Raw genomic sequence first — 16940 nt, 5'->3', positions numbered from 1 at the left:
AATTTTTTTTATTCTGAAAAAGAAAAGAACTTAAAACAAATAAGATGGTGATAAATCCACTGTGTTGTACTTCATGTATTTCTATTTGCTTTGTAGTTGTATTAGTAGTAGCTAATTTTGGAATAATGATGCAAGGAACAAACAAGTTTAGTATCATTGATAGAAGAGTTAAAGCTAGCGTCAAGTATTTTGATGTTCCAGCGATTAAAAATAAGGCATGTCCTAATGGTATTGATGCTGTTTGGTTATGGGTTAATGGAAGTGATCCTGTTTTCCGTAAGGCTCTTGAGGAAAATGGAAGAAAAGGAGGTGCAGGAAGATATAGAGATTACAATACATTACAATACTCTATACGTTCTGTATATAATTTTGCACCATATATTAAGAATTATTATATTGTTACAATGGGACAAATTCCTGATTTCTTAAATACTTCATCTCTTACTTTTAGAGACTACAAATTACGAATAGTTGACCATAAAGAAATATTCCCTAATAATAAAGATTTGCCAGTATTTAACTCAAACGCACTAGAAGTATCAATTCATAATATCAAAAATTTATCATCATGTTTTCTTTATTTAAATGATGATATGTTATTAGGCAAAAAACTTAAACCAGAACATTTCTGCAGAAAAGATGGAAAAATTAATGTTTATCATAATGGATGGAATGCTCCAGAAGAAGAAAAAATGAAACAAAATTTATGGCATAAAAGTGTTGGAACATCAAATCAATTGGTCAATGATAAATTTCACAATGGAGAAGTTGTTAAACATCCATATGTTAGTCATCATTGTTATTTCTTCAAAACTGATACATTAAAAGAAATGGAAGAGAAGTGGCAAAATCAGTATAAACAAACACGAACTCATAAATTCAGACTTGGAAATGATTTAGCAATTCCATTTTTACATGGGGCATACTCAGTTGAAAGTAACAAAGGTGTTTATGTAAGAGAGAAATGGTATTATTATGGTCTTGTTGATAATAATAGAACAAACAACCTCAAAATTATTAATGGAATTAAGAAAAAGAAACCACAATGTATTTGTTTAAATGATGGTTTGGATGAGAAAGATGAAACTAATATGAGTAGTGCTATTGATAGAATGACATTATTTTTAGAAACATTAATTCCAAACCCAGCTCCATTCGAAAAGTTATACGGAAATTAATTACTTTTTTGTTTATTTAAAGTTAGACATCGGATTTGAAATGGTTTTAAAAACATCTTTTTTCTCATTTAAAATTATTTGAAACGAAATTAATTTCTTTTTAATTCAAAAATTACCTTTTTTCATTAATAATTTTCATCATTGAAGTCTTCTTCATAATATTCATTCTTATCGTCATAAACACCAACACTTCTCATAAAAAAATTTCTAAATTTATTCATTTTTTTCCTTCTGAAATACTGATGTTGAGTTGATAAACTTTTCAAAGAAATTTCTTGTTTGTTAACAATCAAATGAACATCAATATTTTCTAAATAATTTACTTTTTCTAAAAATACGGTTGATTTTAATTGAATGTTTCAATATTTTTTCTCGCTATTTCATAAAATTCAAGTTATTTGAAACACTCTTTCATTGTATATATATCATAAATTCATTTTCATTAAAATATTGTAGCTGTCTAGTCTTATAGTCATAACCCACTGGAATTACATTAAGATATATTGTAATATTTTTTTATTGTTATAGAATCAATAACCCATTCATATGTATCAGGAATATTATCACAGTAAACACTATTGTAAAACTCAAATGATGTAATATAAAAATTATCAATTAAAATAGATTTTCCTAAATAATTAAAAATTGAATAATTATTAATAGATTTGATCATTCTTTAAATATTCTTATCAGTGTGTATTGTTAAATTCCTATATGAAATACAATTTATTAATTTAATTTCAATATTCGGTATTCTTAGTTTAATAGTTAAATTATTAATAGGTGCATTAACACTAACATCTATTCCATTCACATTCTCTTCTATTGTCATAGCATGACGTAATGGGTAAATAACATTTCTTAATATAGCTTTGCCCTTTTTATTTTTGTTGATACATATATTATTCCATTATTCTGTCATTTTTCAAAAATAATTTCGTCAAAATCAGCATTTATTCTCACATCATTAATAATAGAAAGGTTCTTACAAAACACTTGTATCATTTTCAATATCGAATTTATGTATACAACATTTATTGTATTTCTATTCTTTTTCGTTCACTTTCAATTAATCAAGTTTGAATCATTTCAATTGCTATGATTTGTTTTGGTGTGAAACTATGGTTTCCACAAAGTGCATTTTGATACTCCTTCATATTCAAACGAATATTGAATATAATATGATATTGTCTTATATTTTCTTTAAAAACAAAAAATCACCATCTCCATTTCCAAATTTAAACAAACAATCAAATGATTGATTAAATAAACAAAATGCATATTCTGGTTCTTTAATATCAAATTTCATCATTCCTTCTATTCTTCCATTTGATACTAATGAAAATACAAATGATTTTGAATCATATATATAATTACCATAAATTTTATCAATTTTCTCATTAACATATCCTCCAAATTTATTTCCTTCTGAATCTTCAATAATAATTATTATATATTCTTTATACATTATTCTTTGTTTAAATACCGATGTATTTCTATTCCAATTATCAATATATGAATCAAATATAATATTTCCTACTTTTCTATTTGTCCATTCTTATATTTATTGGTTTGGAATTATTTCATAGTCATTATATTTCACTTTTTTATGTATAAAACAAAATTCTTTATCACTCATTAATGTAGTGTTTCTTTCATTCAAGACTATGTCTCTTGATTTGTTTAAGAAACTTATTTGTTTTTCAAAAGAACCAAACATTCTGTTATCATTTCTTCTTCAACCAATCCTCTAATTAATTATATTCATGACTTAGTTTTTGAGTATTTTCAAAAATATCTTCTATCATTAAATGATGAAAAAGTATGTTTATAGTATTTGTTTTAATTTTATTTTTATGTTCTTTAATTCTCATGTTAATATTTTTCATTTACTTGTTTTGACTGTTCTTTCTCTTCTCTTATCTGTTCAACAATCATTGTTTAAAGTAAATTCATTTCATTTTTCATTTATTTTGAAAATTCATCCTTTGAATATAACGTTATCACAGATATTTCAATTATATTCATTTTGTTTTGGAGTTGATTAAGTTGTTGATTGAAGTTGTCTAGTTGTTTGATGAATTTTCCAATGTGTTTGTTAAGATAAATAAACATTAATGTCTCTATTTTATGTGAAAATATTCTGAAATTCATATTGTCAAAACGTTCGAGCGTATTTGAAACATTATCAATTTGTTGATAAAGAATTATGTATAGAATAATAAGAAATAAACATTTTAAACTGGATTTGATTAGTTGTTTTTATCCATTCATAATTGTTTTAATTGTTTTTTTTTGTTTAACAGTTACGAATTAATAGAAAATAACGTTATTGTTGAAGAAAATAATAAAATTAAATCAGATTCAATTTATTTAATTTATTATTCAATTAACAATTATTTGATTATGAACTAAATAATAATTAAATAATATTAACTATGAATGAGTTGTATTTAATGCTTCTCTTCATTATTTATTCATTCTTTTTGTATTATTTTTCAATGTTAATTTTATTTCTTCTTTATTTATGTTTGAATATGTATATCAAATGAATTAAATATTACATTATATTTTAATATATTTTATTTGTGTATTTTCATATTCAATTCTTTTATTTGAAAGAAGATAGTACTTCTGAAATACTACATAAACACTAATACAATTCAAACTTCTACTCTTCCAGTTATTATTTTGTTATGACTTTTAAATAAGAAATGTATTATGTAATGTTTCAAAGAGTGTATGAATTAATTGCAGTGGAATATTACATGTTATAATATAAGAAATGATAAATATCAACAAAGAAAATAAGAAAAAATATAATAACATAGGAAATGAATTTATAAATTATGAATTAAGACTAAAATGAAGTAGATATAATAATGTAGTGGTAATGAAATTCTCTATTATTCATAAAATAAGTAAAAAGAGGAAATGAAATTCTTTAAAATTAAGGCAGAAATCAAACAAACAAAGAAGTGAAATTCTCATACTCATAGAAAAACCTAGAGAATGTATTAAACAATGAAAGTACTGTTTACAAACAAGTTGATGAATGTATTAATTTTTCTCTGAAGAAAGAAGAATAGATGAAAATTCTATTAACATTTAACTACCTAATTTTTACTTATTTTATTATTTAGTTTTTCTTTTTGTTTGATGAATAAATCATTTTATTTTATTTCTTTATATTATTGTCTTTTTATTCTTCTTTTTAATTTCTTCTTTGGTTGTTATTTGAACTTTAATGAATTTTATCTTTATTTTCTTATTTTATGTTGAATGAATATTTCATTATCATTATATTATTATGTATAATTTCATTTATAATTAACATAATCATTTATATCTTTTTCTTTTCTTATTATTCTTTCATATTACATTATTTCATTCTTTGTAATGTTAATTAGTATATTTCTTATTTAATTACTTCATCATAATCAAATAATAATTGATATTTCATTATTTGATTATTATATTTTTGTATTAATGTTTGTGTGTGTTTCTGATTTTCATTCTTCATTTCTCCCACTATTTACAATTTTTATAAAATAATCATTTAAAAAAAAAACAACATTGTTTATGTTAAAGATGAAAAAGTAAATTTACAGTTTATTAGAATATAAAACCTATAAAATGGATAGTATTATATCTTGAATCAATAGAGTATTAAATTTTAAAAAAAATTTAAAACAAATAATAAATTGGTTATTAAAATAAATACATAAAATAAATATTAATACTCTCATAATTTATTTCTTCTTTTAACATTATCTGAACAACGTCAGATTTTCATTTAATATAAATTAATTAAAAAAAGTATTGTTGTGTCTTATCAAAGTAGTATAATAAAATTAAATGAATAAATTAGTTATCATTTACAATAAAATAACATCTAAGTTATTTTATTTTTAATATTCCTATGTTTTAAGAATTATTTGAATAATCAATCTAACTTTTTTTTGAATGATAAATATGAAAATAAAAATTTTAAATCTGTTTTGATTGAATTGAAAATTAAATAAATCGTCTTAAAACAAATATTAAATACTCATACACTCAAATATAAAACAAATAACTAGTAATATTAAGAAGTATAAATTACAAAATGAATAAATTACAATGAGATTATGTTTTGAAGATGATTCTTTATTAAATGTAAATGAAGTAAATAAAAAAATTAAAAAAAAAATCAATACCAATCACTTATCTCTTACCTCCTTTCTTATGATTACCACCATTTTTTTGTTTTCTCATTTCTGTTTTCTTCTTTCCAAACATAACTTTACCATTAGTAATTTTCTTATCATCTAATTTATTAAATCTTCCTTGTTTGGCAAGTGCTTTATCTCTGAAACGTGCTTTCTTCTTTTCTTTTTTAGCTTTAAGTCGTTGAATAGCATCTTCTCTTCTTTTTTGTTTTTTCATTTTATTTTCTTCTTTTTGCATTTCAAGGTTCTTCTTTCGTTGTTCAACTGCTTCAATTTTCTTTTGAATCTTCATCAATTCAGGTCTTATTCGTTCCATATGTTCATCTGATTTAAGCATTTCTGCATAATAATCAACTGGTCGTTTATGTGGATATTTGTTAGCATTGAAATACTTTCTTGCTTGTATAACTGATTTAATTGCTTGTTGATAAAAAACTAACTCACGTTCATAGTCATTATCGATATTTTGTACTTCAGTAACATCTTCATTTGTTAATCGTAAATTTTTTTCAAATTCTTCAGGAGTTTTACCATCTTCAGTAACTATTTCTTTACACATTTGATTTAACGCTTGGACCATTTCTGGAGTATTTTCCAATTTGACAACTTCAACTTCGGTCATACAATATGATAATCTAATTCTTGTTTTTTTTTTCTTTTTTAAACCCTTTTTTCTTTTTTCTTTTCTTGTTTTATACAACAAAATATTTATAACAATAGGAATATTCCTGATAATTCATTGTAAATAAAAAACAATATGAATTTAATCTAATAAAGATTCTAGTAATAACTAAAACTGTCAGCCTCAAGACAAATGAATATATTACTGATTATTTTTCTTTTTCAATGTTATGGATTATATGACTTTCTTGATAACATTTTTTCTATTTACAAAACTCGTTTTGAAGTTTGTTCAATCTTCTATACTTAGAAATTTCTTCACTTATTATGTAGAACAGAAATAAAATTAGAGTTAGTTGTTCCTCTTCATGTGTATTTGACATTCATGGATTTTATCAAACTGAAGAATACCAACCATTTCCATTATCATATCTAGGAGGACCTTATCCATTACAACATCCATATTATTGTGGAATATCATGTTATTTGAAAAGTTATAATTCACCAATGGTACATTATTCTAGTTATCCAACACAATATGATAATGATGATATTTGTTGGTCTAAAGAACTTCCCAATTACTTTTTAAGGATTTATCCAAAACCATTATTCATTTCAATTCATCATTCAAACACAGCAATATTTTATCCTGGGTTTCAAACAATACAATATTATAATCCACAAGACTTTGAATATTCTAGAGGAATTGAATTTGGTAAATCCACATTCTTTATATTTTATGATGTCTCAAGTTCTAATAGGAATTTTAAAGAAAAGCGAAATGGAGTATCACTTCTTATTAATTCTATCAGTCCACTACAACAAGTTCGTTTAGTTATTTTTAATAATGAAGCCAGAGTATTACAAGGATTTATGGATATTACTCATAGTTCAATCTATAGAATGTCTGATAATGTTTGTCAATTTACTACATATGGAGGAACAAAACCAAAAGAACCTTTTTTATTAATGAGAGATTATATTTTAGAATATAATTTAACAGGAAATGATGCACATATTATCTTTATTAGTGACATGAAAGTATATCAATCAAAGAAAACATTACATGAATCTATTAGTTTATTAAGAAATCGAGTGAGACAACATTTTAATAGTTTTCAATTACATATGTTAGACTCTTCTGAAGATAATATGGGAAGAAGTGATTGGATGAAAGAATTTGCTTGTGAATTTGATGGACATTATCTTCAATATCGAGGAAATAAAGAACAAATAATCCAAACAATGCAAAAATTCATTCATATATTAAAATATAGAATGAATGCTCTTCCAGTTGGAACACAATTTCCATTTGTAAAATTAAGAGATGTTGATTATGGTACTTTTTATCCAAGTGGTGTTGCTATAGTTAAACCATATTATGTAGATGTTCATTTAATTGATACTCTCTTTCCTCTACGTCATGCATGGACATTTACAGCTGTATTTTTACCAGGAGCAATTCCTCGTTCATATATAGGAGATGGAGATCCTAATTATTATCCATCTCCTACCATTGATAGAGTAAGAAAGTATGTTTTAGATACTAAAATTGGATATCAATGTGATTCGTTCAATGAGTTTAATAGTGAAGAACAAAAATTAATTGTTGATAGTCTTAATGGATTTGATTATGATTGGAGATCAAAAACAGAAATAAAATTTTGTCCATATAATCGTTTGATTAATGAATCAGATAGAACAAACCAAACTTATTTTTGTTATCAAACACCAACATGTCCTAATATTGACTCTTTTTCAAAACAAGAATATAATTTTCAAATTCAAAAAACTTGTTCATCTGAAATGTCATCAATGCTTCTTGTGTTGTGTATTTTATTCTTTTTTTACTAATTGAATAGTTTTTTGTTAAAAAAAAACTTTTATTTACAATAAGATGAGTCAAATACAAATTACCTCATCACCAACAGTAGTAAATTTTTCTCCATCAACACTTTCACAAGGAATTGAATATAGTACTACTGACTTTAGTACTAACACTATTGAAGACTCAACTTGGACCCAATCAAATATGCAAAAAATATGGGATGCATCTGATCCATGGATTAGTCAAATCCTTTCCCTTCAACAAACAAATAACCAAAACCAAACACAACAAGTGACTTCACAACCACAACAATCATTTCAAAATATCCAACAAATATATACCCAACAACAACCAAATTTAGTTAACAAACAGTTAATTCAAATGGCAACACATCAAATGATTATTGATCATATTAACCAACAAAATGAAATCATTTTTGAAAATGAGTTGATAAAAGTATTTGACCATATTAAAAATTCAACAAAAGATATAGAATTGATTAAATACAAATGCAAAGAATTAGTTAGTTCTATATACCTTCAAAATAACCCAAACCTTAATCAGAATAAAGTTGTCAAAATGATTCATGATTATGCTTTTAGTCAAACAACATCAGAACAGTCTTATTATGATAAGGTTGGAATTAAAAATGAAATAAAACAAGAAGATTTAATAGATGATCAACTGATAAACGAACAAAAAAAAATTGAGGAAGAACAAAATAAACAGCAAAGTCATGAACAAAATGAAAGTAGTAAAAATGAAAATAATTATTCATTAATTGATGGATGTGATTATCCTTTTGTATATGAAAATCCTTATTTAAGTGATAAACAATTAGATAATAAGATTCATGAATTGGACATAATTGATAAATCAGAACATATTTTAATTCTTGAAGCATCTTTACAAAGAAATAAAGACCAAAAAGAATTATGGATTCAACTTGCTATTGAATTAAATTATGAAGAACGAGATGATATTGCAATAAAAGCATTGAAAGAAGCAGAAAAATGTACAGATAATCTTAGTGATGAAATGAAAGAAATGTATTATGAAAATTCTTTATCTATATTATTTAACACTGATAATAAAGAACTTATCTTGTCTAATATTCAAAAAAAGTATCAACTAACTACTACTTTTTTACAAAAAGAATCTATTGAACAAAAAGGATATAAAATCCTTCAAGAAGTTGAATCTATTAATAATAGTCAATGTTTATATGATAAAGCTATATTGAATTTAATTATTGGAGATGGAGAAGCTGCTGCACATTATTTTGAACAATTCTGGGAAATAAAAGGGAGTATAGAGTGGAATAGAATTGGAGTTGCTTATGAACTATCATTTAAACATCAAGAAGCAATTAATTGTTTTTTGAATGCACTAGAAATTGATCAACAAAATGCACGTATACATAATAATTTAGGATTATCATACCAAGCATTAAATATGTGGACAGAAGCAGTAGAACATTATTGTGAGTCTTTACTAATTGCAGAAGGAAATGACACATGGGACCTTCTATATGTAGCATTACTTATGTGTGGATATGATGACTTAGCTGAGAGATGTAAAGAGGAGAACAGAGATTCCATGGTAATATCTGATGTGTTTGATACGATAACACATTAATTGAATGAACCAAAATATTTAAATTTAAAAAATGTTCAAATTAAGCAACAACAGAAAAACGAGTTGGGATTGGATCATTAGTACATTTGTCTTGAATTGATCTTAAATATGTTTGAGAAACAGGTTCAGGATCCATTTCATCAGTATGGAAATTAGATAATAATTGATAAATGATATTTACTGACAATGATGGGAACGTTGTTTCCAAGTCATTTACAGCAATAACATGATGTAATATAAAGACATTAGCAATATCAGTGACTACATTCATTTGAGAATATTGATCTTTAATTGTTTGAAAATGTTTATCAGAACTATACATATCCATATATGACATAACATATTTTATTTGAAATCCTTTACTACAACAAATTTTTTCTGGTTGAGTGAATAAAGTATCTAATACATAATAAGCAAGAAAATGATATAATTGTTTAATTGTTAAGGAAATAACTTCTTCTTCAATTCCTTTCTCTTCTATTACATCATAAATATGTTTAATCATTTCCATTATTTTAAAAGCATTAACTTGTTCAATATCATTTGTATTATTTTCAAACACACTTCTATTACTAAATATACATGAATCTATTAAAGGAGTAATATCTTTTCCAACACTTTCAACATATTTTGATATAATAAACTTTCTTGAATCTTCTTCTGTATATTTATTTAACATTTCAATCATTTGTTCATTACTGACAGTTTCTTCAAATACTTTTTTAACTTCTTCTATTTCTTTTGGTTTTTCTTCTTTAACAATTTCTTGTTCTTCATTTTGAATTGGTTGTATCTGAGCTGTTTCAATTCCTTCAATTATTTCATCTTTCTCTTCAGTTTTTGGTAGTGTCGTTTCTTTAGGTGGTAACTCATCTAAAAACTCTGGTTCTTCATTCTTAACTGACTCATCTCTTTCTTTCATTTGTTTTTGTCTTAATTCTTCTTCTTCTTTTTCTTCCCTAGCTTTCATTTGTTGAATTAATGAAGCATGAATTGGATCTGGTCCTTGATTTGTTGAGTATTCTTCTTCACTGTCTAATACAAAACATTCAGTATTTTCAGAATTTCCAGTTGAAACTCCTTGGGTACTTGTAATAGAAATCAGTAACTTAGCTTTTAAAGTTTTTCCTTTTGCTCTCATTTCACATATAACATTTTCTGTTTTCCCATCTAAATCAGCAAATTGAGCTAAATCAATAACACCAGAACAAATCTTTTTTCCATTTATATTTTCTAAAATAAATTGAACTAACTTTTCTTCATAATACCCAGCTTTAGCTTTTTCAAATAAAGTACAATGAAGACTAATAGTAGCACCAGTCACATCTGTTTTTGAGTCTGTTATTTGTATTGGATTAAACTTTCCTTTATTACTTTCTTTTTTACCTCTTCTCCATCTTAATATTACTTCTTTTGAACTACCAGTAAAATCACAAATCTTATCAACACTAATAACATAGTCTTGTTTACATTTTTTCTTAAACATATTGAAAGCCATTAATAGACAGTGATTAGAATGAAATAATTAGTCCAATCACTTTTGTATGACACGTGTCCTATTTTAACACTTTATTTAGTTAGTGGATTATAGTTTTATTTATTATTTTTTTAATAGTTTCTTCTACTTTTCCATTTTTAGAATAATTAAAAAACAAAAATGTTTGGATTGTCTCAAATTATCTTAGCTTTTAAGGAGAAAAGAAAAACAAAAAATAATAAAAAGAAAAACTTAATTGATTATTCTAAATGAAAAGAAGTGAAGCACCAACTGATTCATCTCCTTTTCATCTTCCTGAAACCCAACCAAAAAAAGAGAATACAAGTGAAGGTCCAAAAGAAGAAGAAAAAAAAGAAAGAATTAAAAAATTTAAAGTTGCAGTAATATTTTCATATGTTGGAAGAGGTTATTTTGGGTTAATGTATTTAAATAACAATCCTAAAACTATTGAAGGTGAAATTGAAAATGCAATGTATAAAGCTAAATGTATTTCTGAAGATAATAAACATGATTTAAAGAAAGTTGGTTGGTCTCGTTGTGCAAGAACTGATAAAGGTGTTTCAGCAGCAAATAATTTAATTTCATTAAAAATGGGACTTGATGGAAATTACATTGAAAGAATTAATTCTTTTTTACCAGAGACTATTCGTATTCAAGATGTTGTAAAAGTTAGTCATTCATTTAATGCTAAAACTCGAGTCGATTCTCGTACATACGAATATATTTTTCCTTCTTATGCGATTCAAAAAATTGATAGTGAACATCCAGAAATTAATGTAGAATATAATCCACAACAAGAAGATATTGACTATTTTAATTCTGTGATTAGTAATTATGTTAAAACTCATAACTTTCAAAATTATACTTTTAATACTAAAGAAACTAAAGCTGACAGTAAATCTAACAACAGATATATTATTTCTATGTCTGCTCAATTGGTTCAAAGAAATGGACTTAATGTTATTGCAGTTTCAATTCATGGACAAAGTTTTATGTTATGGCAAATTAGAAGAATGATTGGATTTGCTATTGTATTAACAAATTTTAGACTTCCAATTGAACAAATGAATGAAATTATGAAAACATCATTTACATTAATTAATTGGCGTTCAGTTATTCCAACAGCTCCAGCCCATGGACTTTTCCTTGATCAATGTCATTTTGGAAATCATAATGAACGTCTTCAAAGAGACACTTCAAATAATTCAAAAACAAACATTAATAGTGAAGAAACTCTCAAAAAATGTATGGAATTTAAAGAGAAATATATTTGGAATGATATTATTAATTTTGAAAAAGAAGAACAACCATTTGCTAAATACATGAAAGAACAGGTTAATTATACTAAAATTTATGATGTGTTAACTGGAAAAGTAACATTAGAATATTATAACTCTATTCATAAACCTTCAATACAAACACTTTCACCTGACGAAGAACAAGAAGAAAATTAATTTAATTATTATTAATTTAATAATATAAGGTTCTTTATATAAAAAGATAGTATAAAAAAGTATGAAATCAATAACAGCAACTTAATTTAATTAGCATCATTACCAGCATGATTATTCTTTCTCTTTCTTCTTCCATTAATTTCTGGATTAGTTAATGGTGTATTATCAGCTAATTGAATGAGTGGTTCAGATTCAACTCTAACAAGGAAGGATGGAACGTCAACAACTTGTTTACCAACTTTAATCATTTTTCCTCTAATAAGAACTCTAGCATGATGAATGGATTTAGCAAATCCTTTTCTGTAAACAAGAGTTTGAAGTCTTCTTTCAAGAAGATTTTCTTCTTTAAGGGCAAGAACAAATTCCAACTTGTTTTGGTCTCTTGGGAGAATACCAAGGTTGTGAAGTCTTCTAAGAAGAGCTGCACCTTCAAGAAGTCTCTTTGGATCTTTAGCATCTTTCATTAACATAACTTTAGCAATAGTTCTCATATGTCCAAGCATATAGTGAACACGTTGAATTTCCTTTTTATTTTTCAATCCAAATTGACCAACAAGTTTAAGTTCTGCATCAAATCTTTCTCTTTCGTATGGTACCTTTGGTGTTTTGTAAGTGATACTATGATTTCTTAAACAACGTCCCATTGCTGTTGTTCTTAGTACTTTTTCAAGATTTCTCAACGGCTAGGGTTTAATACTATTTTCTTTAATTTAATTTATTATTTTTTACTATAATTGGAAAAAAAATTTAGAATAAAATAACATTTTATTATTTAATAAAATTAATATCATTAATTTTTATGTTATTGAAAGAACTTTCTTGAAAGAACTTAAAAAGAAACCAAGAAAATGGCAGAAGAAACCATTGCAATAGATGTAGAAGATAAACCAATTAGAATATTGACATATAATATGTATCTTAGACCAATGTTAATATCAGCAGCTGGACATGATCATAAAGATTCGAGATTGAAAGTATTTTGTAAAGAACGATTAAAAGATTTTGACATCATTTGTTTTCAAGAAGTCTTTAAGGAATTAAATTGGAGAAGAGAAAAATTATTAAAAAAAGCTAAAAAAGCTGGTTTTAAGTATCGAATTCAAACAGAAAAACCTTTGTTTCCACTCTTCCTTTGTGATGCTGGATTAATTATTATAAGTAGATTTCCTATTGTAGAGAATCAATTCAAACTATATAAAAGAAGTATTTATGCTGATGCTGTTGCTTCTAAAGGTGTGCTTTATGCAAAAATTGAAATACAGTCTAATAAGTATTTACATGTATTTAATACACATACACAAGCAGATTATACTTTAGACCCAGAGAAAGCCAAACCCTCAAGAGATGTAAGGTTAAGTCAAATCAGGAAATATGCTAAATTTGTTCAAAAGAAATGTAATAATGATACATTTCCTGTGATTTGCTGTGGTGATTTTAATGTAAATGGAAGGGCTGGAACTGATGGAACAACAGAAAGTCCAGAATATACAGAATTTCTTCAAAACTTTCATTTTGATAGTGGAGAACTTATTGACTTACTTCTTAGAGATAATCATGGCATTCAACCAGTAACTTTTGGTGATTCATTTATTGATGAGAATGGTACTGAAACACCATGTGATACAGAAATTACTTATGAAGTATCATGTATGGATAAATCACGATTAGATTATATGTTTCATTGGAAAAAACCAAATGAAAATCCAGTTATTACTTGTAAGAATTGTCGTGTAGATAAATTTCAGGTAAGTGGGAAAAAATATCCATTTATGTCAGACCATTTTGGTGTAACATGTGATATATTTCTTTGATTTATACATCATAATTAGTATTGTTATTAACATAATGAAAAGGGTTTTTATTTTTGTTAATTTTTATTAATTTTTTTTTATTTCATTGTTTATATGTACAAGAAACAATTAGAGTCAATTTTCATTCAATGTCTTCTTGGTTATTTTCCTAAAGAAATATCTCTTATTGATTTTATTTGTGTCTCAAAGAGAATATATCAAAGTGTTATTAATTATAAATTAGAATATAGATGGTTTAATCAATTATCAGAAAAACAAAAACTTCTTTTTAGTGGGATAAAAGAGAAAGTTATTGATATATCAAAATTAAATGAAAATGATATTAAATATTCTACACTTATTTTAAATTGTGAAGATTCATCAAAGAAGATAAGAGAGCCTTTTGCTTCTCATGTATCTGAAATTTATATTACATCAATTTCACAAATTAATTTTAATGAGCTTCCATTACTTTCAAAAGTTAATATACTTCTTTCTTATTCAATACCCAAAAATTTAAAAAACGTATCATTACCTAAACACATATTATTTGTTATTCATGCTAAAAAATTTAAACCAATTTATGAACTTGTTAAATCAAATCCACAAACCACATTTATTGGTTATGTTTTTGAAATTTCACAAAATGATATTACACTTATGAACGAATTATCAAATATTAAAATTTTGTTTCAGCATTGGGAATCATTATTTCCATGGCCTAGTCTTGATGTATCACGATTCATTTATACTGGAATTAAATTCTATTTAGAAGATAATATTCCTGAGTCTTTCACCAAATTTATTATTAAACGTGGGTTAATTGAAACATTCATACGTAGAAAAGGAGGTTCTTCAAAAGTATTTCTTGATTTACAAAGATCATTATTAGAAGGTATAAACATAGATAATGTTGGTTCACCTTTAATGGTATATGTTCCAAAATCACTTGAAATAATTTCTTCAGAATCGCTAGTAAATATTGACATTCAAGGGATGAGATTATGCACTCATATGACTTCATTAAATTTAACCCATTTAAAAACTACAAATTTTCCTACATCTATTCAAAGTTTAGAATTAAGGATAAATACTAACATTGAGGAGTTGAATCTTAGAGAGTTTAGACAACTTAAAGATGTGACTCTAGATAGTTATAAGAAATTAGTTATATTAAAATTACCACAATTAACATTACATTCACTTAATTTAACAAATTGTCAAAGACTAAAAAGTATAGACGGTAATAAGATATGTTCTATATCAGTTTGCCAATGTCAACAACTAAAAGAATTTAAAGTTAGTTATTCTAAACTTTTGCTCAGTTCATTCTCTAAACCAATAAAATTCATTATTTCTACTCAAGTACAAAACTTAATTCTAGAGAATGTAATTGAATTGTTTTCTCGTCAAATTCCTTTCAAAGTACAAAGAATTGAATTAAAGTCAGAACCAAGTGAAGAACTAATTTGTTCATTAATGAAATTAGAAGTTAATACTTTAGTTTTATCAAATTATCACTATGGATTAGAACAATTAAAAGTTAATCAAGTTATATCTGTTTCAGATGGTGTTGATAATTTTAATTTCAAATATCCATCTGAAGTAATTATTTCACCTCATCATTCTATAGAATTAGAAACAATCTCTATTGGAAAAGAATCAGCTGTTCAACTACTTGTAATAAACAAAGCTAAAGTAGAAGAACTTATTCTAACTGATTCGCATGTACGTTGTTTACGTCTTGAATCTAGTACTATTGTTCATTTTATTCAATCACCAATGCTTGAAAAAATAGTTAAGTTAAATTCAACAATTGTTAATGGAAGAAGTCTTGAAGGGATTGTTCAAGAAATTTATGAAGACAATGACCAAAAGAAAGAAGAGTCAAGTGATTCATCTAGTTTTTATTTTATGTTTTTTATAACAAAAATAGTAAACAACGGCGAAGTGAACTTTTAATTCAAAGGGTGAATGAGTGCATTGAAGATATTAAATCAAAATAGCGAGGCAAGTAGACGTGATCAATCTCTTATGATGAATATGCATGCAGCAAGATCGTTAGAGGCAATATTAAAAACAAACTTAGGACCAAAAGGAACATTGAAGATGTTAGTTAGTGGTTCAGGTGGAATTAAGTTGACTAAAGATGGCAGGGTATTACTTAATGAAATGGTTTGGTTATTTCTTCTTTTCTTTTTATTGATCTACTTACATTATAGCATATTCAACATCCAACTGCAAATCTTATTGCACGTGCTGCTACATCACAAGATGATATTGTTGGAGATGGAACTACATCTACTGTATTGTTGTGTGGTGAAATTATGAAACTATGTGAACCATATTTAAATGAAGGAATTCATCCAAGATTGTTAGTTGAAGGGATTGAATTAGCAAGACAACATTTATTTGATTATTTACCAAAAGTTGTAAAGAAGATTGATTGTAATGATCAATTAGTTCTTGAACATGCAGTAAAAAGTGTTATTGGAACAAAAATTACTATAGACTTTGTAGATCAATTATCAAAAATGATTGTTGATGCAGTAAAACTTATTAAAATTGATAATACCATTGATTTGTTTATGGTAGAAATCCAAAGTATGAAACATAAATTTGCAACAAATACAGAACTTATTAAAGGATTAGTCATGGATCATGGAACTCGACATCCAGGAATGCCTCATGATATAAGAAAATGTATTTGTATTAACATGTA

At 25.4% G+C, this 16940-nt stretch overlaps 9 protein-coding genes across 9 annotated transcripts in view, besides 2 other annotated features; 6 read left to right on the top strand and 3 right to left on the bottom strand.

Moving 5' to 3' along the window:
• EHI_179060 (uncharacterized protein) overlaps positions 1-1178 on the top strand; it is a gene marked incomplete at both ends in the record, with an annotated part of 2203 nt that extends 1025 nt beyond the window's left edge. The window contains one exon of the mRNA XM_651187.2: positions 45-1178. Within this exon, the coding sequence (XP_656279.2) occupies positions 45-1178 (1134 nt within the window). The remainder of the gene's footprint in view (positions 1-44) is intronic.
• Positions 1179-3800: 2622 nt separating this feature from the next.
• Positions 3801-4149: a repeat region.
• Positions 4101-4304: a repeat region.
• Positions 4305-5384: 1080 nt separating this feature from the next.
• Positions 5385-6011, bottom strand: EHI_179050 (rRNA processing protein, putative; the record flags this gene model as incomplete). The annotated part of the gene is made up of 1 exon (XM_001913408.1): positions 5385-6011. One exon carries the CDS (start codon positions 6009-6011, stop codon positions 5385-5387), a length of 627 nt encoding a protein of 208 aa, XP_001913443.1.
• A 192-nt stretch (positions 6012-6203) lies between these two features.
• On the top strand, positions 6204-7864 carry EHI_179040 (uncharacterized protein; the record flags this gene model as incomplete). The annotated part of the gene is made up of 2 exons (XM_651189.1): positions 6204-6296; positions 6344-7864. 2 exons carry the CDS (start codon positions 6204-6206, stop codon positions 7862-7864), a joined length of 1614 nt encoding a protein of 537 aa, XP_656281.1.
• A 43-nt stretch (positions 7865-7907) lies between these two features.
• EHI_179030 (uncharacterized protein) lies at positions 7908-9476 on the top strand (the record flags this gene model as incomplete). The annotated part of the gene is made up of 1 exon (XM_651190.1): positions 7908-9476. The coding sequence occupies one exon, from the start codon at positions 7908-7910 to the stop codon at positions 9474-9476; it is 1569 nt and encodes a 522-aa protein (XP_656282.1).
• A 40-nt stretch (positions 9477-9516) lies between these two features.
• EHI_179020 (uncharacterized protein) lies at positions 9517-10962 on the bottom strand (the record flags this gene model as incomplete). Its single annotated transcript, XM_651191.2, has 1 exon — positions 9517-10962. The coding sequence occupies one exon, from the start codon at positions 10960-10962 to the stop codon at positions 9517-9519; it is 1446 nt and encodes a 481-aa protein (XP_656283.2).
• A 260-nt stretch (positions 10963-11222) lies between these two features.
• Positions 11223-12428, top strand: EHI_179010 (tRNA pseudouridine synthase, putative; the record flags this gene model as incomplete). The annotated part of the gene is made up of 1 exon (XM_651192.1): positions 11223-12428. One exon carries the CDS (start codon positions 11223-11225, stop codon positions 12426-12428), a length of 1206 nt encoding a protein of 401 aa, XP_656284.1.
• A 63-nt stretch (positions 12429-12491) lies between these two features.
• Positions 12492-13083, bottom strand: EHI_179000 (40S ribosomal protein S9, putative). The gene has a single exon (XM_651193.2). The coding sequence runs from the start codon at positions 13070-13072 to the stop codon at positions 12515-12517; it is 558 nt and encodes a 185-aa protein (XP_656285.1). The 5' UTR covers positions 13073-13083; the 3' UTR covers positions 12492-12514.
• Positions 13084-13276: 193 nt separating this feature from the next.
• EHI_178990 (endonuclease/exonuclease/phosphatase domain containing protein) lies at positions 13277-14239 on the top strand (the record flags this gene model as incomplete). The annotated part of the gene is made up of 1 exon (XM_651194.1): positions 13277-14239. The coding sequence occupies one exon, from the start codon at positions 13277-13279 to the stop codon at positions 14237-14239; it is 963 nt and encodes a 320-aa protein (XP_656286.1).
• Positions 14240-14332: 93 nt separating this feature from the next.
• EHI_178980 (uncharacterized protein) overlaps positions 14333-16940 on the top strand; it is a gene marked incomplete at both ends in the record, with an annotated part of 3492 nt that continues 884 nt past the window's right edge. The window contains 3 exons of the mRNA XM_651195.2: positions 14333-16104; positions 16225-16393; positions 16441-16937. Of these exons, the coding sequence (XP_656287.2) occupies positions 14333-16104; positions 16225-16393; positions 16441-16937 (2438 nt within the window). The remainder of the gene's footprint in view (positions 16105-16224; positions 16394-16440; positions 16938-16940) is intronic.

Source organism: Entamoeba histolytica, genomic scaffold (assembly GCF_000208925.1).
Source record: "Entamoeba histolytica HM-1:IMSS scf_1104750518997 genomic scaffold, whole genome shotgun sequence".
NCBI lineage: Eukaryota > Evosea > Mastigamoebida > Endamoebidae > Entamoeba > Entamoeba histolytica.
Note: the sequence above shows the minus strand (reverse complement) of the source record. Positions and strands in the feature narration are given on the sequence as shown.

What these genes read in the sequence shown, in the direction of transcription:
- EHI_179000 (XM_651193.2), bottom strand. Translation starts at nt 13,072, where the DNA reads ATGGGACGTTGTTTAAGAAATCATAGTATCACTTACAAAACACCAAAG.